A 26005-nucleotide genomic window follows, 5' to 3' on the forward strand; every position below is an offset into this window, starting at 1 on the left:
AAAAATCATTTGACATTTTCTTGAATAAGTTGGGCAACACTATCAGCTGTCCGAGAACGAAAATTAACCAAATATAAAAACGTTCGTAAGGAATTGGACACCAGAGTTGCGCGCGTGAATGTAGCATAATTACGATTCACGATGAATAAAAAGGTTAAAAATGTGAAATGTAGAAAGAAAAGAACTCGTTCATATTTTATCAAATATTTAAACAACAAACCAACATTTCCATTAGGTAAGTTATTGGAATTTTCATTATTATTTCTGTACATATTTGAGAAATTAGTTGATCTTTCAACTCAAAATATTTGGTTCAAGATGTGTTTATGGAATTGATTTTAGATGTATCTCTCATATATATGTGCAAATTGTCAATTAAATACCAAATCTTAATATTTGTTTGAATTTAACAGACGAATTTGTCAGAATTTTTAACGATCGAATGGTGACGCTGTAATAACAAGACAGTTCCGTAAAAGGTTTCGCTTAATATTTTGGTTAATGATGTTGTAACAGTTTTTTTTTGTGACTTCATCCATTTTTATTTTGGCCTTTGGCGTCCAGATTGATCTGGTGTTAGTTAGGTTTAGTTGGGCAAGCGAAATGGTGATGCGTTTCATGTGGCCCTTGGTTGCACGTCAGCTACGTTGCTATCAATTACTGATACGAATTGAGGAAGCAACACTTGTTTGATCTTAATTGGTTCAAAACTACCCTGGTCTGCCGTGGGAGATCTCTCCTCCTGTGCTATGGGCGGTGATTGAGCTCCGAGAACAGGATTAACCTTGTAGCTTTTCACCATTTCAGCTACAATATCCTCATGAATAGTTTTTAAATCGGGCTATAATCCGCTTTTCCTTCTCATCGTATAAGGATCCGGTAAAATAAATAATCAGTATTTATATTTTTATTATAGAATATTTATTGAATATGTTTAATTTAATTTTTGAATAACATTTAATGCGTATATGGACCCCCAATATGTCTAAGGGTCATATATTTCACAGTCAAAACCTATTTGACTATGGATTCGAAACAAATACGAAAATAATTTCTATAACTTTTTAACTCGAATTTATTACTAAAACGGCTATAGATGTATGATAAGATTGTATATCACTGCAGTACATGGAATGTTTTCGAAACCTAATAAACTGAAATACAATGGATAATGGGAGGCAATTTTATTTTAACAATTATTATTATTGCAGCCGTCAAATTATTTTTCTTTCTCACAAAAATAATACACATAATAAAGAAATACTTTTTTAAAGCTTGGAATTTGTGCTGAAAATAAAAATATGTGGAAAGGTAGGGAAACTTGTGTATCTAACAAACACAAAACTATTTTAAGCAATTTACTATTGCTTTCTATTAGATTGGATATAGGATATTTAAAATATAATTCATATGTGTAGTAATACTTAAATAATTTAAGGTGAACGTATGATGGCTTCATAGGCAGCAAATATCATAGGTGCCACTTCTACAGAACGTGATTTCAAGCTAAGTGTAGCATCTGGATTTCCAGGTTGCAATTTCAATTCGAGCAATACCCATATATTATTGGTTAGTTTGAGAGATTGATAGAGCATATCCTGCCCCTCAACATTGCGTTTTGCTATGGTGAATACGTTGTTGGTTGTCATTTTAGATGCTATGCCATCGGTTGTGCCAATAACACCACTGAGTGAATATTGAACCTCATTGGCGGCTGGTATTTCTTTCCAAGTGTTAAGGAATACCCTTTTGTCCAATTGACCATCTTCTGCGAACAAACAGTTACCATGGATCAAGCAAGCAAAGTAGAAGATGTCGATATTATTCTTGACGGCCACTTGCAAGTTATTTAATGGTTCCATGCGTTGAACTGGGCCTTGTGTTCCCAAATTGAGGGAAACTTCGGTTGATTGATTAGGGGGTAGTGGGGCCACTTGCAATGGTTGTCCTGGAACTAAACCGAAACTATTTTTGTTTAGTTGTATGGCAAAACCACTCATTGGTTGCATAGCCTTATTTGTGAATTTCATATCCATAAATATTTCTCCATTACGACGTGAGAAAGAGCCTTGAATTTCCAAACCTTTACCCTTTTCTGCAGGCAGCCAAACGATTTTTGGTATTTGTAAGCCAACATTTAAAGCATTTCCTCCCAGACCAAATATGTCACCCAACAGGCTACTAGCCCCAGCTGAGTTTGTTTCAGCCGGTGGACCACCAAGCTGTCATAGGGAAATAAATGAAATGAAATATTTTTCATTTTTAATTTCATTGAATACCTACCAAAATATCCAAACCACCACCAAGAAGATCTACGCCCATATTTGTTGGAGCGGCTGTAGGCATTGACGGGGCATTTATATCCATGGACAGTAGGTCTCCTATTAAAGATTCTTGATTTGGTATTACCATAGCTTCACCACCAGCAGATGCTGATGCTTCACCACTATCACCGCATGCTACAGCACGATTAGGCAATGATTTGCGAACACCAGCTCCACGTCCTTCTACGAAAGCAGTGGGGGGTTTGTGATAAACACTAGCCAAAGAACTGATGTGACATATAAGCTCATCCAATAGAGTAGGTTCCAATAAATCTGTTTCCTCGGAAATCAATGGTTTATCGGCCAAAACAACCTCTTTGGCTGCTGCTGGATCGGTGGATAGCAATCGCCAGTAAATGAAACCACGGTCACGTAAATCGGGATTATCCGAATCTTGGGTGGCCAGAGAAAGAACGTGTTGCACTAGTTCCTGGGTATCCGAGGGACGTTTCAAGAAAAGTTTTACAACTGCAGTCAATAGCTGCAATTGCACCTGGGCATTTTCATCTTGGAAACCTTCCAAGAAACTATCCAATAATTCATCGGCATTATCAATGCGCTCTGCATATTCTCCAATGATCCATACCATTGAAGCTCTAGCTTCTGGTTCATCCAAAGTGTCCAAGTTTTCACATAAAGTGCTAATAATACTTTCATATTTGTTGGGATATTTGCGGAAAATATCTTTTATAACAACAATAGCTTCTTGAACTACGTAGTTCACTTTGGTTTGGATAAGTTCCAAAAGAGTTGAGACGCAACGTTCAGCTGATGCTTCAACCTGAAATTTAATATAGGAAGTTATTTATATTTTATATATGTATTTACGAAGATATTACCTTGATAGCACAACGTCCTATGGCACGAACAGCCTTTCTCACGAAATCCACATCAACCTCTGTGGCATATTCTTTAAGTTCGCTCAAAACCTGGGCAATATTGCTTTGGTTGGCCAAACGAATCATGATGTCCAATTTTTCCAATTTCACATAAATCGGATCGTTATATTTGACGAAGAAAACTTTCATTTCATGCTTGAGAATATCAGGTCGTTTTTGTACAATTAGATTTATATTACGAAGAGCAACATATTGCACTTCCGGTTCTGACGATAACAATGTGACTAAAGGTGGAGCCAATTTCTTGGTGAGGGTAGCACAAAAATCACCATCATTTGATAGCATTTCCAAAAGCTTCATTAAGACCTTTACAGCGCTGAGAACTACAGCTGCATTGGCATGGGCCAAACGTGGTGTGATACGTTCACATATGGATTGAGCTTCACGCTCATCTTTGGGGCTATAGTTGGCCAATGAATCCAATATGAATACTTGACCCCACTCGGTACACTCATTTAGAGCTGTCAACAGTTTATTTATGGTAGCTGAATTCATCTCAACCAAAGGCTGGCCCGATTGGCTTGACTCATTTATTTCGCTAAGGGCAGCCACTGCATTTGCAACAACCATTGGATTTGAGTCAGACAATAGATCTTTGAGTTGATCCAGGAATCCCTGATCTTCCACCATGGATGCTGATATATCATAAAGTTTTGCTACACAAACAGCTGCAGTTTTGCGTACATAGGGATCCTCATCCTTAAGACATTTTCGCAAGGGTTCGCATAGATATTCTGTAATCTTATCGACACGAATACAACCCATAGTTCTTACAGCCAAGGCTCTTATCAAAGGATTGGAATCCTCGCAATCCTTTACAAACGTATTGACTGCCATGATGGCAGCATCTGGTTGAGACTTGGCATAGTTCATGAGATACAAGTAAACCAGTTTCTTTAATTCCAGATTATCGGTTTGCATACAATTCACTACATCAGGGAAAAGGACTGAAACATCTTTACCCACGGTCATGCTGGCAATAACCTAGAATAATCAAGATATTAGATTTTTTTATTAAAGAGAATAATACTTAGACTTGCCTTTTTTACGGCCTCTTTTTTCTTTTCCTTCTTGTCATTGTTCAGCTCGGATTTTAACTCAAATATTTCACCTTTTTTGGTGGTTGAAAAGTATTTTGAATCGGTCATTTTTACTTTTCCGCTTTCCTCCTTATTAGCTCTGAAAAAATAGGAAATTGTATTAAAATATAAACAAATAAATTAAGGCCTCAGGAGTATAAATTGTAGGTCTATAATCCATTCCTATATGTGGTTGGCGTGTCAACTTTTGAGCTACGTTAATGCCGCCTATGGAAAAATCACGGTACAATCACCCATTTACCCGTCTACTTTGTGGGATTAGAATAGCAATATGATATCCCAGATTTCAATATAATACATATAAAACGACAAAATCGAATGTTATCAGTTGTTGGAGGGTGAACGAACACAAATTTTGGCTTAAAAAAATATATGGGGCGTAACATAGGGGATTTTCCGATTGTCCACAAAGATATTTTACATACAATATTATCCGAATTAAAGCACATAATATCTCACATCTTCTTACTTATCACAGTACCTCTATGTTTTTGTACACATTTTTCAAGTTTTATATTTAAATTACCTTTATTTTAATGTGAAATTTTATGAATGTGGACAAGTGACGAATTAAAATTTTTTTACTATACAAGATTTATCAAGAGTGTTGCCAACTAGCTGCAACTTTGTGTCTAACTGTGTTGCCAAATAAAAATCGTAAAAAATGTACTAAATAGGGATGTCGCTGCAGATTATGTATTGACAATCTCATAAAATCGTATTTCAAACGGAAGAAAGCTGATTTCAATTCTTCTATTTCGAAAGGCTGTGCATATTTGGCTGCCGAGTACGAGGCGAAAGTTTACAATATGAAAGAAAAAGTAAAAAATAAATTTGAATGAATGAATACTCATTTTTGAAATCAATGTATAAACAATTAAAAGAACGAGGTATACAAATTGAAAGGAACAGGGTATAAGAATTTTAGTGGAACCTTAAAAAACCAGCAGTTTGAGTATGCTTATTTTTAATCGGTTTCGTTTTTAACCGTGCGATACACTACCTGCCAGCATTTCAAAGTTCCATTTCATCCTCATCGCTACTCGTGACACTACAACAATCGCCAACTGAGATGGGGAAACGTATCCAAAAGCAGGAAACATATTTCGTACTTTTGCCATCACTATTGTTACGAGAGCCAATTTATATTTTGTGAACCACCAAACGCAACTAGCTAATTATAAATTATTTAAATAAAAACAAAAACGAAGAGCTGAAAACATAGTTACTACGCTTAAAATTGTGAAAGGTATATTGGGGAACAATTTTCGACTTTCCATATGGAATAAAGTGATAGTTTTTCATATATTTTTCCGGACACGCTGCCACCAAGAATAAACACGAATATAGCCGAATTGCAACGTATAAATCAACATAATTCCTTTTTTAAGGCAATATGTTCAATGTGTTTTTGTTCGTGTAAATGTTATTCCTGGAATAATTTATATATATTTTTTTTCAAATTAATAAAAATCTAAACAATAATATTTTACTTGACCACAATGATTCTTTTACAACTATCTTAAAATGCACTTTTTCTAATAGTTTAAACGGGCTCTTATTGGCGTCGTTCTAAAATTATCTAAAAAGGTACCTAATAATTGGACTCATGCGATACCTTTTTTAGTAACTTGGCGTGGTACAACTTCTCAATAGTGACAGCACTTTTGCGACGAATTTTGGACATCGTATACGACTGTTTTCGAAAAAAAAATCGACCAGTTCGAAACTCCACTATAGTTTGCGAACAAGTTTCTGCCAAAGACTGTCATCCAGGATTGAATTACTTGGATTGTGGTAAACATTGCCAATGATACTGCGATAATTCTTTATAATGTAAAAATTGAACAAAAGGTGCAAAGTATTTGTGACGTCAGTTTGCGAGTTTCGATGTAATCAACTTCTCAAAACATAAAACCGGGAGACAGTTCTATACAAACCGTCAAATGCCTTTTAACATTTTTAAATGCTTTTTTGTGGGATATATATTACAAATAGGGGATATATAGACAGGGAAGGAGACATCATTTAGACCCGAAAGAAAAAGAGTAAAGTTTAAATTAGCGCTTTGACACCTGTGCAATGCAGGAAACAGCATTTCATTCAATTCGTAGTAATTCTAAACCTTTATTTATTTAATATCGAACAGATTTTGAAAATTTCCCATCAAATTCCCAAGTCCCCAACTGAAAAGTTTGGTCCCCACCCTCCGAAAGAAATTCCCAATTTGGGGAAAATCCCCAATATTGGCAACCCTGGATACGAGGGTGCTGCAGGGATGGAAAATGCAGTACTATAGTACTTTTTTCAATACTTATTCACCCTGATGAGTACCGTAGTACCCCCGCGAATGATTTAGTACCTTTTGTATAGACATTTTTTTTGACCCGATATCGGAATTGTGGTACAATAGTTTTGACAAAATATTTTTGACAAAATAATTTTAATATAAGTCTTTTGCTTATTTGGCAAAACAGACAAGTTAATGCGGGAAGAAAATTTTGATATTGTAAAAGCCAAAAACACGATTTTATTGAATTTCAAGAATGTTTTAGTCGAAAAAGCATGTGTTTCTATACTAAGGTTCACACGAACACTTTCTAGATGAGAAGTTATCGATCGCATACTAAAATAATGCGAACCATTCGTCAGTCACGGTCGAAAGTTGAGGCAAAAATAATCTACCAACATTTCTTACCAAAAACTACCAAAAAATATTATTTTCCAAAAATTTGTTTCTTCAGAAAATTTTGCCAAAATTTTACTTCTACAGAAAATTTTGTCAAAATTGTTTTCTTTTGGAAAATTTAGTCAAAATTTTATTTTTATAGAAAATTTTATTTCTATAAAAAATTTTGTTAAAATTTTATTTCATTAGACAATTTTGTCAACATTTTATTTCATTAGAAAATTTTCTCAAAAATTTATTTTTATTTATCTACAGAAAATTTATGATGTACCATGAAGTACATCTGTGGCAACCGTGATTACAATACTACGGTAGTCTTTGTAAGCGGATATAAAACTAAAAAAATATTTAAAATTGAGGAGTTGACAAACAAAATTTTATTGTCTTTAAAATTCAGTCTAAAGCAGCTCTTGACAATAATCTTCCAATGGAATTTTTGTTGAAATTTAGTGAAAGTACTTTTGTGCTCCAAAAAAAATACCTTTTTTGTTTTTTCTTAAAAATTGTATTTTCCATCCCTGAGGTGCTGTAAACTCTTTATTAATGTATATAATAGTTGTGTTCCTTTACTTTAGTTGTGGAAAAATCCCCTCGGGGTAAGGAAAAATAGCAATACTGTAAGATGCTAAAAGTAATCAAAACTGGGTGATTTTTTCATATATAGTCCTTCGACTAAAGGGCCGTACTATGTTGCTATTAAAAGCAGACAATTTAACTCAATACCCATTGTAATTTTCATCTAGATTTGATTAAGTTTTAATAGGACTATATTTGTTTTCATTTATAATTTTGATTGTTTTAGAAAAAGTAATCGCGAAAATAAGGTTATTTACAACTCGAAAACCGAACATAGTACTGGTCTTAAGGTGGATTGTGATTTAGTTTCCATTATATTGGTGGACGCTGAATCCAAACCCAACATCTACTTTTCTAAAAACTAGTGGAAGTAATAACGAAGGAACACGCCTAATATTTACAGTAGGTTAGGTTAGGTTAGGTTTGGTCCCAGCCCGATGTATCAGGCTCACTTAGACTATTCAGTCCATTGTGATACCACATTGGTGAACTTCTCTCTTATCACTGAGTGCTGCCCGATTCCATGTTAAGCTCAATGACAAGGGACCTCCTTTTTATAGCCGAGTCCGAACGGCGTTCCTTTCACATTGCAGTGAAACCACTTAGAGAAGCTTTGAAACCCTCAGAAATGTCACCAGCTTTACTGAGGTGGGATAATCCACCGCTGGAAAACTTTTTGGTGTTCGGTCGAAGCAGGAATCGAACCCACGACCTTGTGTATGCAAGGCGGGCATGCTAACCATTGCACCACGGTGGCTCCCTAATATTTCCAGTACCTGCATACACATAAATGAAACAATTTTTTTAGACTTCATATTTTAACAAACAAATGTTTTATTTCAATTAAATTTTCATAATATATTTTATAGTTTCTTTGGTTTAAGTCATGTCTCAATATCATGTCGAAGTAAGTCCATTATAAAAACCAATAGGAAAAATATTAAATCAACGTAGTATTTGTTTTTATACTTCTATGCTCTGTAAATTACAATTAATTTCTTACATAGATAAACAATGTTACGAAAATATCTAGTTTGTTGTAGAGTTTTATAATAGGTGGATTTTTGTTTCATTGAATATTTAGTTTATTTGTTTTTAGATACTATTGGTTGTAGAAAAAAGAAATATTGTAAAATAGAAATATTAATTAAATGAAAATTCCATTGACATTTACAAAATAATTCAGTCTTTCAAAATCAATTATAAACAAGCTTTATTTTGTGTTGCAATTCAACTTTTTTGGTAAATTTGTAGAAGATTATTGTTGTGATATATTTTACCACGTAGGATCACGGTTTTCACTCGAGCCAAAAATAATCTACCAAAATTTGGAGAAAATTTTACCAAACAAATACAAAATTTTAATTCTACAGAAAAAAAATTTTGTCAAAATTTTATTTCTATATTTCCTTCTTATAGAAAATTTTGTTAAAATTTTATTTCTGTAGAAAATTTTGTCAAAATTTTATTTTTATAGAAAATTTTGTTAAAATTTTATTTCTGTAGAAAATTTTGTTAAAATTTTATTTTTGTAGAAAATTTTGTTAAAATTTTATTTCTATATAAAATTTGTCAAAATTTTATTTCTATATAAAATTTGTCAAAATTTTATTTCTATATAAATTTTGTCAAAATTTTATTTCTATAGAAAATTTTGTCAAAATTTTATTTCTATAGAAAATTTTGTCAAAATTTTATTTCTGCATAAAATTTGTCAAAATTTTATTTCTATAGAAAAATTTGTCAAAATTTTATATCTGTAGAAATTTTTTTTTAAATTTTATTTCTATAGAAAATTTTGTCAAAATTTTATTTCTATAGAAAATTTTGTCAAAATTTTATTTCTTAGAAAATTTTGTCAAAATTTTATTTATTTGGGAAATTTTGTCAAAATTTTATTTCTATAGAAAGTTTTGTCAAAATTTTATTTCTATTGAAAATTTTGTCAAAATTTTATTTCTTTAAAAAGATTTGTCAAAATTTAATTTCTATAGAAATTTTCGTCAAAATTTTATTTCTATAGAAAATTTTGTCAAAATTTTATTTCTATAGAAAATTTTGTCAAAATATTATTTCTATAGAAAATGTTGTCAAAATTTTATTTCTATAGAAAAATTTGTCAAAATTTTATTTCTATAGAAAATTTTGTCTAAATTTTATTTCTATAGAAAGTTTTGTCAAAATTTTATTTCTATTGAAAATTTTGTCAAAATTTTATTTCTTTAAAAAGATTTGTCAAAATTTTATTTCTATAGAAATTTTTGTCAAAATTTTATTTCTATAGAAAATTTTGTCAAAATTTTATTTCTATAGAAAATTTTGTCAAAATTTTATTTCTATAGAAAATGTTGTCAACATTTTATTTCTATAGAAAAATTTGTCAAAATTTTATTTCTATAGAAAATTTTGTTAAAATTTTATTCCTATAGAAAATTTTGTCAAAATTTTATTTATATAAAAAATTTTGTCAAAATTTTGTTTCTATAAAAAATTTTGTCAAAATTTTATTTCTATAGAAAATTTTGTCAAAATTTTATTTCTATTGAAAATTTTTTCAAAATTTTATTTCTATAGAAAATTTTGTCAAAATTTTATTTCTATAGAAAATTTTGTCAAAATTTTATTTCTATAGAAAATTTTGTCAAAATTTTATTTCTATAGAAAATTTTGTCAACATTTTATTTCTATAGAAAATTTTGTCAAAATTTTATTTCTATAGAAAATTTTGTCAAAATTTTATTTCTATAGAAAATTTTGTCAAAATTTTATTTCTATAGAAAATTTTGTCAAAATTTTATTTCTATAGAAAATTTTGTCAAAATTTTATTTCTATAGAAAAATTTGTCCAACTTTTTTTATTTTATTTCTTAGAAAATTTTGTCAACATTTTATTTATTTGTCAATATATTATTTCTATAGAAAATGTTGTCAAAATTTTATTTCTATAGAAAGTTTTGTCCAAATTTTATTTCTTAGAAAATTTTATCAAAATTTTATTTATTTGGGAAATTTTGTCAATATTTTATTGCAATAGAAAGTTTTGTCAAAACTTTATTTCTATAGAAAGGAGAATGGTCTGGGGGTAAATCCTGCAAAGACGAAACTAGTCATATACTGCAAAGAACGCAAAATTCGAACGTTTAAGCCCATCTTCGTAGGGCGTATTGAAATTCCCTTTGGTGAGTGTGCAAAATACGTTGGGGTTATATTGGACAGGAGGCTGAACCTTAGGTTAGGTTAGGTTAGGTTAGGTGGCAGCCCGATGTATCAGGCTCACTTAGACTATTCAGTCCATTGTGATACCACATTGGTGAACATCTCTCTTATCACTGAGTGCTGCCCGATTCCATGTTAAGCTCAATGACAAGGGACCTCCTTTTTATCGCCGAGTCCGAACGGCGTTCCACATTGCAGTGAAACCACTTTGAGAAGTTTTGAAACCCTCAGAAATGTCACCAGCATTACTGAGGTGGGATAATCCACCGCTGAAAAACTTTTTGGTGTTCGGTCGAAGCAGGAATCGAACCCACGACCTTGTGTATGCAAGGCGGGCATGCTAACCATTGCACCACGGAGGCTGAACCTTAAACCTGTATCTCGGGCGCATTCATCAACAGAGTCCCTTAATGTCGTACTGCATTTATAATCTTTAGACATATTAGCCAAACAGTCAGCAGCAACAATGGCTGTACGGTTGCGTGGTCGAAAAAAAGCACGTCCACAGTTCGGTCCTCCAAATAATGCGAAACCGCTTTTCGAGTAGAAGTTTCAAACTCTAACTCCCAAAAGAGAGGCGTAGTGCACCAAGGAATAAACATTGTATAGATTTCCACACCGATGACTCCAAATTGGATGGAAAAATGGGTTTCGGAGTGTATTCGAAAGACATGGAACTTAAAATATCGAATAGAGTACCTAATCACTGTAGTGTTTTTCAGGCTAAAATATCAGAAATAAATAGATGGAAAATTGGCTAAGAAATAACGTTCCAAAAATGCTGGCTTAAATGTACAATAAGGCAGTCAACCTGCAATAAAATCCTTGGATTCTGTGTTCCTTAACTAGAAAACAACCATGGACAGTTGGCTGTACCGTGCAATATTCACCTAATATGGGTGCCTGGTCACAGGAATATATCAGGGAACTTCGAAGCGGACGAGTTAGCAGGGAAACTTGAATCTATTGGTATGCCTCTGGAAACATAAAATCCGCGGCTTCCCATAAGAAATGCACGTAAACAAGTGTTCGCCTGTCTCCATTGTTATGTTTACACACTGAGCTGTTTTTCATTGGAAAACAGTGCAACGATAATAAATAAATAATAAAATAAATATATTTAATATCCATATTGAAAATAATTTAAGAGTTTATCGAAAAAATGGACTTTGCAAGGTAGATTTAAACTTTACTTATTTGCATATGGGGATTAAGAACCAATCAATAATAAATGGAAGTATGAATAATATTTATAAACATCCTCAGAGAAAATATGGACATACAACAGACTTTTTCAATAGGAATTTTAAAATTTTCTTGGAATTTATTAGATGACTTCAACATGAGGTGAATTTATTTTTGTTTTTATAAATATGTTTTGTATCTTTGTTATTTTGGTATCTTTGGTATAAGTTACAGATAGTTTGTTTTTCAATTGTTGTTGGTTGTTTTTCTAAGTTTCTTGGTTGGTTTTTTTATTGTTTAAAATTTTAGCATAAAATATTTTATTTCATTTTAATGTATGTATATGTATATATAATAGTTATGTATATTAATTATAATAATTTTCTTTATGTAAAACAGTATTTCATTCATTTAATTAATTGTATAATAATTTTAATAATAAATAACAGCAAATGTTTTAAAGTTTGTTTTTTGGATTTTTTTGTTGTTTTGTATTAAATATATATAAAATATACAAATATAAATACAGTTGTTTGGTTTGATATTTTGTGTGTGTGTTTTAGTTGTATTTATAGTAATACGCAGATACTTGTATGAATAACATAAAATATTGATATGATATTAATTAATAAAATATTACAAGAAGAAATATACAATTAGTTAAGAGTAGATTAGTTAAGTTTTTAGTTTCTTTAAATTGTACAAAGGTTTTAATAATAATTATCAATATTACATTCTAATAGAAAATCAGGTAGAAAGAAACGTTTTTAATATTTTTTTTTAGATTTTTTGTTTCATTATATTAAAAAAGAATATTTTTGATTTCTTTAAAAAGGTGGTTAAATAATTTCTCAGACTAAAATAAAAATAAAAAATATATTTATAATATTACAAGGTTTTTTTAATGTTTTCATAATTATATATGTAATAAGAAATTTGTATTTTTTTAAATTATTTTTTAAAAGTGTTGTTATTGTATTCATAATGTTTTTTTTTATTTTTTTAGGAGAAGAAAATATTTTTTTTTTTGTATTTTTGGAAATTGGAAATATTTAGTGCTATTATTTTACTTATACAAATATCTCATTTTTTAGATTTAATTTATCTTTAAGATCCTTTCAAACAAAAAGTGTGTTCCGTTAACAACAAAATTCATAGTTTCGTTTTTAATTCCCTAGAAAATCTGGCACTCTTCTCAAAAACAAAACAAAAAAAATATCGCTAAATAGGAAATAGCTCTTGTTACGAAACATGAAATGTTTCATGGACCAGTGGTAGTCAATTCTTTGTTTTATTTTTTAAATTGACAAGTTTTTTTATTCAGAAACACCATTATGAAGCAGACGTGTAATGTCTTAAAACTCAAGAATTTTTAAATTATAGTCACCTCGATTTACGTCAAATTTTTATCAAATCTAGTAAAAAGTATCTGTTGCGAACAGCCCCTTATTATAAATGTTATTCACAATAATGATATAATAACAAGATAGAATCTATGAAACAGCTGTTTCAGAGTCACCTAGGCGACTAATATATTTTTTTTTAAATTTTATTCTCCATGTCATGTCATGTAGACCTTTCATTATTTTAAAATTAAAAGTTTGCCAACAAAATTGTATTAACAGTGCATATTATTTGTGCAGATTTTAAGATACATTTCAACTTAAACGTACTAAATTATGAATACATCCTATGCTACCGGAAGTTAAAAATATTAACGCTTAAGCATAATACTAAGATCACGTTTTCGCACAAAAATTGTTTATATTCCATATAAAAAACGTTTGCGCGGAATAAGTTTGCAAACATACCAGTAGCGATAGGCGAAACTTTTTTCGCGGCAAACGAATAACAAACAAAATTCCTCTTTTCTTGTTTCAGAGATTTTTGATGTCAATATAGAATGATTTTTCCGTATTCAACATCGGAGTTATGTATATAAAAATATGTTTTTACTTGTTATTTCAAGAAAAAAGAATTTCCACCTGGACAGGCAAAAAAAAAAAAATGCTTAGTGATCAGCTGAAAAATTTCATAAGTGATGGCAACACTATCCCATTTTCTGTCAAGGAATTAGAATAGATTTTAACTTAGCGACACGCCGCTAACCGTCGCGGATTTTGGGCTTTCCATAAGAAGTGCACGTAAATACACACTAAAGTTGGTTATTGAGTTCGCGTTTAGCCGCTAAAATTGAAAATAAATCTTTAAAAGCAGAATGTAATCATAACTATTTGGCAAAGTTTATTATAATCTGGTGGTGAATGATCCAAAGCAACAATTTTCTTTTAAATGAATTATTAAAGAAAAGTAACCGTGATAATGCTATCTTAATACCCTTAACTTCGAAATATTTGTTTTTTTGCTTTTTTGAAAAAAAAAAACAAAGGCTTGTTTGTTTTTAGCACTGAGTACTAGAGTGATGAAAACTGATCGGTGAAAACCGGTGGACCGGTTTTACGTTTTGCACCTATTGACTGTTTTGTTTAAAATGCCATTTTCGGTGGACCGGAACCGGTGTTTTTAATACAATAAAAGCCGGTTTTCGGGTTTTTATTTCCAAAGTAAACTGAAATAAGACAACTTCCCGAATGTGTTGTCTGCGCACTTCCAACATAGTATTCGCCCAAGCTGTACAATACTTTAGGTTTCTAAAGAAATCCCAGAGATAATTCAATGAAATATAAACAATTCGTGCTTATTAAATTGGTAGCGTATATTTTGTTAACAAAATTATTATTCGACTTAATTTGGTGTACATATCTGTAGAAACTGAGCTCTGTTTGTGTTTTGAAAAATAACAAAATGATCCTTTGAAATCCAACTTACCAAGTATATACAAGAAAATTTTTAGTTGTAGAGGCTCTTCAATCTAATTTAAGAAATATTCACAAAAAGCCAACCAAAAACTAAAAAATCCAACATTTTAATATTTATGTACGCAATTGGAGCCAAGGTTAGGTTAGGTTAGGTTAGGTTATGTGGCAGCCCGATGTATCAGGCTCACTTAGGCTATTCAGTCCATTGTGATACCACAGTGGTGAACTTCTCTCTTATCACTGAGTGCTGCCCGATTCCATGTTAAGCTCAATGACAAGGGACCTCCTTTTTATAGCCGAGTCCGAACGGCGTTCCACATTCCAGTGAAACCACTTAGAGAAGCTTTGAAACCCTCAGAAATGTCACCAGCATTACTGAGGTGGGATAATCCACCGCTGAAAAACTTGTTGGTGTTCGGTCGTAGCAGGAATCGAACCCACGACCTTGTGTATGCAAGGCGGGCATGCTAACCATTGCACCACGGTGGCTCCCAATTGGAGCCAAGGAATTTAATTTTTACATTAAAACATTGAAGTATTTTTTTACTTCATTTATATTAAATAAAGCGTTGTTGCAAACATAACCGGTTACGCCGGTTATTTATTTTTTAAAACACCGCCCACCGGTTTTAAAAAATTGTCCGGTTTTTTAGAACCGAGAAAAACCGACTTGATCACTCAGTGAGTACTCAGCCCGTGACGAACTCAAAGAGAAAACAGAGTACTCGTTAAGTTAACCACCCTGTGTTTGGACCCTAGCCACAGTGATTAATGATGATATTCGTTTTTCGCAGAAACGAACGTAGTACTTAGAGAATAAAAATGTTGTTTTTGTAGAACTGTCACTATTCACAATAAACTGTTGCCATCACTTTATCAGATTTAGATCTGGCAATAACGCGATATTCGAACTGCGTTCAGATATGTTTCTAATATACAATAGGGCTGTTTTCTTTTAACACTGGATGCAGCATTTGTATGGGCTATCCAGAACATCGTTGCACTGGTGTTCTATCCAGAACATCTCATCAGTGCAAGACGAGTCGGTGTTACCAGATTGCATTTTGATAAAGTGACGCTTTTTAGATTCACAATAGCAGTTTGTTGTGACTAATTTATCGAATATCATAAAATTCAAAGTGATACAGTGTCATGAATAATCGCAGCAGTACATATTTATAACTATTTGAGCATTTCATACATTAAAAATTTAAGATTTCACTTGTTTTCTGTGATTGTTTTTAAACAGCTGATGACAGTGTTGCATATTTTTTGGAGATGTCCTGGATAAACAAGTACTCTGTTTTCTTTTAGTCCGTGACTGCTTACGGTATCCAGTGCAAAAAGAAAACAGCCCTAATGATGTTGTGATGATTGCAATGATGTTTTGATGATTGCGTATACAAAACAAATTCTGTATCAAATGGATAATAAATGCTGCTGCTGGAAATAATGTCTCCAAAATGAGTATTAATTCTTCTAAAACATATAAACCGAATTTTTGGGAGTTTTTTTTGCTGCTCTGAATAAAAAAAATCGTGTACAACATGTAAAACATGTACACGAAGACTATATCCAATATCCAATAAATATTTATCACAATATGTTATAAAACATTTATCGATTTGAGATTTTATCAACAATTTGGTGAATTCTGGTGATTCAACTGCACTACCTGAAATTATTTTGACATGTTTATGTGCCTTTTTTCACGGAACATTAATATCTATAATAATAAACTGATTTTCAATCATATTAAAAAAAAAAACTTATTAATTTGAGGCAGTAACAATTACAAGAACTTCGAAATTTTTTGTTCGACAAGTAAATAATGGAATCAAAAATGTGAATTGTGTATATGAATTTTTGTGTATATACATATTCTGTATGTGTTGTATATTTTTTGTTTGTTTTATTATAAATGGAACTAATTATTACTATATACATTTTAACATTTTAAAATAAAGTGGTTTCTTCAATTAATAAAAATTTAATTTCAGGTTTATATTAAACAATTTCTTAAGATAATTTACTATTTTTTTAGGTTTTCTGAGTTTTATGGCTTTAAGTTGGAATAACACTATGCATTGCTCTGGTGATTGATTTCTATTTGTTCTTTGGATTAGTTCTATTAATTTGTAATGGATTTGTTTTGATTGAGGAATCTCATTCTGTGCTTATTATTTTCAATGTATAATACTTAATATGCATGATTCATGTCTTTTTAATCGTCCCACGTTGGAAACTCTGTTTCATCCACGAACATACTAAATGTTCCAGTGTTGCCAGATGTTTGTCCGATTGCTGGATTTCGTGCACTTGTTGTATTGTGTGTATTACTTTTTGTGGTATCTTGAGTTTTTGTGGAATACTTTGATGGAGGTTCTGTAAACGAGAAATAACAAGTGATTGAATGTGTTAAAATTTTCTCGTATCCGAGTATTTTTGATTTTAATATAGCAGGATTTTTCACTATTCAACATTGTAAAGTACAAAATTTTCTATAGAAATAAAATTTTGCAAAAATTTTCTATACAAATAACATTTTGAAAAAAAAAATTTCTATAGAAATAAAATGTTTACAACATTTTCTATAGAAATAAAATGTTGACATAATTTTCGATAGAAATAAAATTTTGACAACATTTTCTATAGAAATAAAATTTTGACAAAAGTTTCTACAGTAATAAAATTTTAACAACATTTTTTAAAGAAATAAAATTTGAACAAAATTTTCTATAAAAATAAAATTTTGAGAAAATTTTCTACAGAAATAAAATTTTGACAACATTTTCTATAGAAATAAAATGTTGACATAATAAAATAAAATTTTGACAAAATTTTTTATAGAAATAAAATTTTGACCAAATTTTCTATAGAAATAAAACATTTTCTATAGAAATAAAAATTTGACAAATTTTTCTATAGAAATAAAATTTTGACAAAATTTTCCATAGAAATAAAATTTTGACAAAATTTTCTATAGAAATAAAATTTTAACAAAATTTTTTAAAGAAATAAAATTTTAGCAAAATTTTCTATAGCAATAGAATTTTGACAAAATTTCCTATAGAAATATAATTTTAACAAAATTTTCTAAGGAACCAAAATTTTGACAAAATTTTATATAGAAATACAATTTGAACAAAATTTTAATTGGAAATTAAATTTTGACAAAATTTTCTATAGAAATAAAACATTTTCTATAGAAATAAAATTTTGACAAAATTTTCTATAGAAATAAAACTTTGACAAAATTTTCTATAGAAATAAAATTTTGACAGAAGTTTATACAGAAATAAAATTTTAACAAAATTTTTTAAAGAAATAAAATTTGAACAAAATTTTCTATAGAAATAAAATTTTGAGAAAATTTTCTATAGAAATAAAATTTTGACAACATTTTCTATAGAAATAAAATCTTGACATAATTGTCGATAGAAATAAAAATTTGACAAAATTTTCTATAAAAATAAAATTTTGACAAAATTTTTTAAAGAAATAACATTTGACCAAAATTCTCTAAAGAAATAAAATTTTGCAAAAATTTTCTATAGAAATAAAATTTTGAAAAAATTTTCTATAGAAATAAAATTTTGAAAAAATTTTCTATAGAAATAAAATTTTTACAAAATTTTCTATAGAAATAAAACAAAACTTTGACAAAAATTTCTATAGAAATAAAATTTTAACAAAATTTTCTATAGAAATAAAATTTTGACAGAAGTTTCTACAGAAATAAAATTTTAACAAAATTTTTTAAAGAAATAAAATTTGAACAAAATTTTCTATAGAAATAAAATTTTGACAACATTTTCTATAGAAATAAAATTCTGATAACAGTTTCTATAGAAATAAAATGTTGACATAATTTTCTATATAAATAAAATTTTGACAAAATTTTTTATAGAAATAAAATTTTGACAAAATTTTCTATAGAAATAAAATGGTGACATAATTTTCAATAGAAATAAAATTTTGACAAAATTTTTTATAGAAATAAAATTTTGACAAAATTTTCTATAGAAATAAAATTTTGACAAAATTTTCTATAGAAATAAAATTTTGACAAAATTTTCTATAGAAATAAAATTTTGACAGAAGTTTCTACAGAAATAAAATTTTAACAAAATTTTTTAATTAAATAAAATTTGAACAAAATTTTCTACATTTTGACAACATTTTCTATAGAAATAAAATTTTGACAAAATTTTCTATAGAAATAAAATTTTAACAAAATTTTTTAAAGAAATAAAATTTTAGCAAAATTTTCTATAGCAATAGAATTTTCACAAAATTTCCTATAGAAATATAATTTTAACAAAATTTTCTATGGAACCAAAATTTTGACAAAATTTTATATAGAAATACAATTTGGACAAAATTTTAATTGGAAATTAAATTTTGACAAAATTTTCTATAGAAATAAAACATTTTCTATAGAAATAAAATTTTGACAAAATTTTCTATAGAAATAAAACATTTTCTATAGAAATAAAATTTTGACAAAATTTTCTATAGAAATAAAACTTTGACAAAATTTTCTATAGAAATAAAATTTTGACAGAAGTTTATACAGAAATAAAATTTTAACAAAATTTTTTAAAGAAATAAAATTTGAACAAAATTTTCTATAGAAATAAAATTTTGAGAAAATTTTCTATAGAAATAAAATATTGACAACATTTTCTATAGAAATAAAATCTTGACATAATTGTCGATAGACATAAAAATTTGACAAAATTTTCTATAAAAATAAAATTTTGACAAAATTTTTTAAAGAAATAACATTTGAACAAAATTCTCTAAAGAAATAAAATTTTGCAAAAATTTTCTATAGAAATAAAATTTTGAAAAAATTTTCTATAGAAATAAAATTTTGAAAAAATTTTCTATAGAAATAAAACAAAACTTTGACAAAAATTTCTATAGAAATAAAATTTTAACAAAATTTTCTATAGAAATAAAATTTTGACAGAAGTTTCTACAGAAATAAAATTTTAACAAAATTTTTTAAAGAAATAAAATTTTAACAAAATTTTCTATAGAAATAAAATTTTGACAACATTTTCTATAGAAATAAAATTTGGCAAAATTGTCTATAGAAATAAAATGTTGACATTATTTTCTATAGAAATAAAATTTTGACAAAATTTCCTATAGAAATAAAATTTTGACAAAATTTCCTATAGAAATAAAATTTTGACAAAATTTTCTATAGAAATAAAATTTTGACAGAAGTTTCTACAGAAAAAAAATTACAAAATGTTTTAAAGAAATAAAATTTGAACAAAATTTGTTATATAAATAAAATTTTGACAAAATTTTCTATAGAAATAACATTTGGCAAAATTGTCTATAGAAATAAAATTTTGACAAAATTTTCTATAGAAATAAAATTTTGACAAAATTTTCTATAGAAATAAAATTTTGACTAAATTTTCTATAGAAATAAAATTTTGACTAAATTTTCTATAGAAATAAAATTTTGACAAAATTTTCTATAGAAATAAAATTTTGACAAAAGTTTCTACAGAAATAAAATTTTAACAAATTTTTTTAAAGAAATAAAATTTTGACAAAATTTTCTATAGAAATAAAATTTTGACATAATTTTCTATAGAAATAAAACATTGTCTATAGAAATAAAATTTTGACAACAGTTTCTATAGAAATAAAATTTTGAGAAAATTTTCTATAGAAATAAAATTCTGATAACAGTTTCTATAGAAATAAAATGTTGACATAATTTTCTATATAAATAAAATTTTGACAAAATTTTTTATAGAAATAAAATTTTGACAAAATTTTCTATAGAAATAAAATGGTGACATAATTTTCAATAGAAATAAAATTTTGACAAAATTTTCTATAGAAATAAAGTTTTGACAAAATTTTCTATAGAAATAAAATGTTGACAAAATTTTCTATAGAAATAAAATTTTGACAAAATTTTGTATAGAAATAAAATTTTGACAGAAGTTTCTACAGAAATAAAATTTTAACAAAATTTTTTAATGAAATAAAATTTGAACAAAATTTTCTACATTTTGACAACATTTTCTATAGAAATAAAATTTTGACAAAATTTTCTATAGAAATAAAATTTTGACAACATTTTCAATAGAAATAAAATTTTGACAAAAGCTTCTACAGAAATAAAATTTTAACAAAATTTTTTAAAGAAATAAAATTTTGACAACATTTTCTATAGAAATAAAATTTTGAGAAAATTTTCTATAGAAATAAAATTTTGCAAAAATTTTCGATACACATAAAATTTTGTACAGAAATAAATCTTGGGTCAAAACATTTTCTATAGAAATAAAATTTTGACAAAATTTTATTTCTATAGAAATTTTTCTACAGAAATAAAATTATAACAAAATTTTTTAAAGAAATAAAATTTTGACAAAATTTTCTATAGAAATAAAATTTGGCAAAATTGTCTATAGAAACAAAATGTTTCTATAGAATATAAAATGTTGACATTTTCTATAGAAATAACATTTTGACAACAGTTTCTATAGAAATAAAATGTTGACATAATTTTCGATAGAAATAAAATTTTGAAAAAATTTTCTATAGAAATAAAACATTTTCTATAGAAATAAAATTTTGACAAAATTTTCTATAGAAATAAAACTTTGACAAAATTTTCTATAGAAATGAAATTTTGACAAAATTTCCTATAGAAATAAAATTTTGACAAAATTTCCTATAGAAATAAAATTTTGACAAAATTTTCTATAGAAATAAAATTTTGACAACAGTTTCTATAGAAATAAAATGTTGACATAATTTTCGATAGAAATAAAATTTTGAAAAAATTTTCTATAGAAATAAAATTTTGAAAAATTGTCTATAGAAATAAAACATTTTCTGTAGAAATAAAATTTTGACAAAATTTTCTATAGAAACATTTGACAAAAATTTCTATAGAAATGAAATTTTGACAGAAGTTTCTACAGAAATAAAATTTTAACAAAATTTTTTAAAGAAATAAAATTTTGACAACATTTTCTATAGAAATAAAATTTTGAGAAAATTTTCTATAGAAATAAAATTTTGCAAAGATTTTCGATACACATAAAATTTTGTACAGAAATAAATCTTGGGTCAAAACTACCCTGCCCGTACTTACTTGTTGTAGATTGTTTATTTGGTTTTGTAGTATCCTGACTGGCCCATACAGGTTCATGGTTTTGGTTCATATAGGAAGGCTGATCCCAGACGGCTTTCTCTTCAACATTTTTACTCTGTCAAGGGAAATACATTCGAGATTATCTACACGTGTAAATATAATAACATGACTTACATAATCCTTGTCCACTCGCAACTCCATATCATCGGAACCTTGTTCCAGACTACTATGCGTGATGCCATAATAGAAATACATAACCAGGCCCAGGGACATCCATATGGTAAATCTAACTAATGTTAATATGCTTAACTTAAATATCAAATAGATATTGACGGCAATGGCAATTGCCGGAATAAATGGAAGTCCAGGAGTGAGGAACGCCAGTGCATATCTAAATGGGATACATTAGAATTATGGAAAGAAATCAGGTGATTAGAAGTGAAACTACATCGTTCCCTTCTGAATGGGAAGTCACTATGGAATTTGGTAGTTTACCTATTCTGTGGTTGTCTTGAGATAATTAATAATATCACAAATATGCCGATAATTAAAATGAAATAAATGAATGCTGCGAAACCACCGGACCAGCCAATGGCCGCAAACAGATCCAAGAAGAATATGAGACCGAACATGATGCCAACAAGCTTGGTCACATACATGCCTGTGTGTGCAAAAATTTAGAATTTTGAAAATAATTTCAGTTTTTAAAGATTTAGACGAAATTTCGAATTAACACATACATATAAAAAAAATCATAAGAACATTGAAAAATCATTGGAAATTGGAAACTCAAATATACTCACCACTTTCCGAGGTGGCTTGACCAGGATTTATCCAAGGGAAAAATCCTGGACACAGGTACGAATATTCGTGAATTTTCCTAGAGACAAAATTCAAACCCATGGTATCAAAAGCATTGGCCTGACCCGTAGGTCCTGTAGGTGCTCCATGAACGGCTCCATAGAATTTATTTTCCGAACGATCTGATACTAAAAACTGATCATCACGACCCAAATAACCATCGGGACTTTCATCAATAAACGAATCATCGGAGTCGGACATGCCACGCGTTACACGTTTTATGGTAAGCTTATTTGATTCCAAGACTTCTGCGGTAGTTGCCCGGGGATCTGTTGAGGCACCAGGTGCCAATGGTGTCCTTAATTGAGCTGGCAATAACTCAATCAGAGATGTACTATGAGGTTGATAGCGTAGGATTAAAACACAAGTGGATACCAGTGTATAGGCAAGAAGAGTTCCAATCGACATCATTTCGACTAATATCTCAAGACGCACGGAAAGTGCTACAAGAGCAGCAGCTAGGCCGCTGCCAATCGTTGCTAAACCAGGTACATTAGTGCGTTGCCATAATTGTGATAGTTGTCTGGGGAATTAGAAAAAAGGGAATAAATATTGATCGCAGAAAATGGGTCCATAAGTTGCTCCTGTGATCTGCCTTTCGATGCGGATCCTTCATCTCCAATATTTATATAAACTTACCTAAATATCAAACCATCTTGAGCCATGGCATATATAACTCGGGGCATGGGAAACATGGAACCAAACATAGCCACTGATAAACCGGCGGTAGCACCAATAGCCACAATGGCCCTACATTTTGGGGCATTCACATAGGTCCACATTTGTACCAAAGCAGCTCCGGTATTGATGTGATCATAGGGTACCACCAAAGTCAAAACTAAACTAACCGTAACATAGGCCAACAAAACAACTACCAATGAGCCCATTATTGCTTTTGGAATACTTTTTTGTGGATTATGGGCTTCTTCGCCCGTAGTGGCTATTATATCAAAGCCAATAAATGCATAAAAACATGTGGCCGCTCCAGAAAATACCTAGAGAGAGATAGAGAAAAATAAAGTCTATTGAGTTTATCGAATAATGTATTAGGAAATATTATCTCTTACCCCACTCCAACCGTAGGGTAAAAAACCCTGATGCTCGGTCCACGTACTTGTGTCCACATAGAAAAGGCCAGCGGTCATCACAAAAACCCAGGTGGCCAAATTAATGGCATTTAACGAATGATTAAATATCACTGATTTACTGGCACCCAATGCCAATACCATGGTCATTATTAGTGTTATGCCAAAAGCTATAAAGTCAGGTGGTTTACCTGGCAAAGTGAAAAAAAAACAATTGGAAATTATTGTGAATAGGATTCAAGTTGGACATGCAACTTACCAAATATGGTACCCACTGTTTCGCCTATGGTTGATGAGATAGCACCACCCGTAAGAGAATCAAAGCTTGAACTTAACGCACATGCACAGGCACTTGTTCCTAGAAGAAACAAAATGAAAATTTGTTACAAGGAGTAGATGAAAAAAAATTTGATAAATTTCGGACGTTGAGAATAGAGGTCCTTTACGACTTGGGTTTGGATTATAGTAACATCCTGGCGGTTCAGGCCCATTTGGACAATCATTCAATAAATATACCCGACCAGGCCACGACTCAGATATCTGTACCATCTTGAGATGACCTAAGCTAACCATGGTGCCCTTGCTGAACTTCCATCGGAATTTCGTTGTCTACTCTCGCATAATCAGTTTAGAAGTTACTACAAAAATTCTATCAGATTCTAGTTCCTCCCAAAATATGTTTGCTTTTTCGTTTAGGTTATGCTGGGTTGAGAAGAGGATCCAGGGTTTCCTGTTTCTTTTCGGTTGACACACTGCCATTATTTGGTTTAGGACAGCCCGTTTTATTGGCTCACTTATGCGCTTTACAGACTATCAGTTATTCCGGATGACAGTGCTCGTGTCGAACATATCCCAAATATTGTGCACATTATAAGTTAAGTCCGAAGGCATAATCGATACTGCTGCATGTTTATGGGATTATTAGTATTTAGTCATCGCCGACAAGTCGTATCGATCCGGCACACTGTAAGATTCTTTACAAACACCGACATTCCGTCCGGAATAACTGATAGTCTGTAAAGCGCATTAGACCAGTTAGTCCATTGTGATACCACAAGTGGTAAACATTTCCCTCCTGAGTACTACGCTATTCTATATTTAGCTCAATGACACGGGAACTCCTTTTTATAATTCGAACGGCATTTCACATTTCGGTGAAATCACATAGAGAAGCTTTGGGTTAGTTTAGGTATAGTGGCAGCCCGATATTCCAGGCTCACTTAGACTATTCAGTCTATTGTGATACCACAAGTAGTAAACTTTTCTCTTATCGCTGAATGCTGCGTGATTCTATGTTAAGCTCACAACAGAGAGTCCGAACGGCATTTCACTTGACGGTGAAACCAGAAGTGCAATTCATTCAGTAATGTCACCATCATTACTGAAGGGCATAAATCACCGCTGAGAAACTGTTTGGAGTTCGGTGGAAACTGTAATTGATCCCACGGCCAGCAAGAAAACCATTGCACCACGGTGTCTCCCTAGAGAAACGTTGAAAGTCTCAGATATGTCACCAGTATTACTGAGGGGTGATAATCCACCTCTGAAATCCTATTGGTGCTCGGTCGAAGCTTGGATTGAACCCATGACCTTTGAAAGCAAGAAGAGAATGCTAACTATTGCACCACGGTGGCTCCGTGGTTTATGCCCTCTAACGTCTTCCTTCCCGCCCTTCTTATATTCCTGGAACTCAGTGTCTTTCACGAATTCCCAGTTTCCATGATGGGCTAAGTCCCGAATCACCTCTTCCCCGATATTATAACTCTATACCTATTAAAAGCCGGCTGTGACATAGATATGGTTTCAAGGTATCCTCCCCCTCCTCTTCAAAACACTAGCATCCGCTGCACATAACTCTTGTTACCCGGTCATGATCCCATCGACCCTTTTGACGGCCCTTTAGGATATTTCGCCCTTTAAGATATTTTTTTTTTTACAGAGAGCATCCCAGTGTATATCCATGTCAGGAGATAGTCTATTTCCAGCTTCCTATCCACATAAGGACGGGTGAACTTTCTTCCGCCCATTTTCCAGTCATACGGATGTTTCTCGAAGCACTAAGAAATGTCACCAGCATTCCTAAAAGAGGATAATCCACAGTTGAAAA

General features: G+C 30.0%; 3 protein-coding genes across 4 annotated transcripts in view; 1 reads left to right on the forward strand and 2 right to left on the reverse strand.

Moving 5' to 3' along the window:
* Positions 1 to 110: 110 nt before the first annotated feature.
* meso18E overlaps positions 111 to 26005 on the forward strand; it is a 140386-nt gene continuing 114491 nt past the window's right edge. Inside the window, exon 1 of the mRNA XM_075300418.1 lies at positions 111 to 235. The gene's annotated coding sequence lies outside the window, so the exon portion shown is untranslated. The remainder of the gene's footprint in view (positions 236 to 26005) is intronic.
* On the reverse strand, positions 899 to 4960 carry AP-1-2beta (adaptor protein complex 1/2, beta subunit). The gene is made up of 5 exons (XM_075298376.1): positions 4850 to 4960; positions 4264 to 4402; positions 3164 to 4207; positions 2284 to 3105; positions 899 to 2222 (listed from the first exon to the last, which is right to left on the reverse strand). The coding sequence occupies exons 2-5, from the start codon at positions 4369 to 4371 to the stop codon at positions 1434 to 1436; spliced, it is 2763 nt and encodes a 920-aa protein (XP_075154491.1). The 5' UTR covers positions 4372 to 4402; positions 4850 to 4960; the 3' UTR covers positions 899 to 1433.
* LOC142229835 (solute carrier family 7 member 14) overlaps positions 16715 to 26005 on the reverse strand; it is a 126309-nt gene continuing 117018 nt past the window's right edge. For both annotated transcript variants that reach the window (XM_075300415.1, XM_075300414.1), the window contains exons 5-12: positions 24158 to 24256; positions 23881 to 24089; positions 23453 to 23808; positions 22756 to 23336; positions 22448 to 22613; positions 22127 to 22343; positions 21953 to 22067; positions 16715 to 17193 (exon numbers count right to left, since the gene is read on the reverse strand). In XM_075300415.1, coding sequence (XP_075156530.1) covers positions 17033 to 17193; positions 21953 to 22067; positions 22127 to 22343; positions 22448 to 22613; positions 22756 to 23336; positions 23453 to 23808; positions 23881 to 24089; positions 24158 to 24256 — 1904 coding nt within the window. In that variant the 3' untranslated portion in view covers positions 16715 to 17032. The remainder of the gene's footprint in view (positions 17194 to 21952; positions 22068 to 22126; positions 22344 to 22447; positions 22614 to 22755; positions 23337 to 23452; positions 23809 to 23880; positions 24090 to 24157; positions 24257 to 26005) is intronic.

This window comes from Haematobia irritans, chromosome 3, assembly GCF_050003625.1.
Source record: "Haematobia irritans isolate KBUSLIRL chromosome 3, ASM5000362v1, whole genome shotgun sequence".
NCBI classification, from domain to species: domain Eukaryota; kingdom Metazoa; phylum Arthropoda; class Insecta; order Diptera; family Muscidae; genus Haematobia; species Haematobia irritans.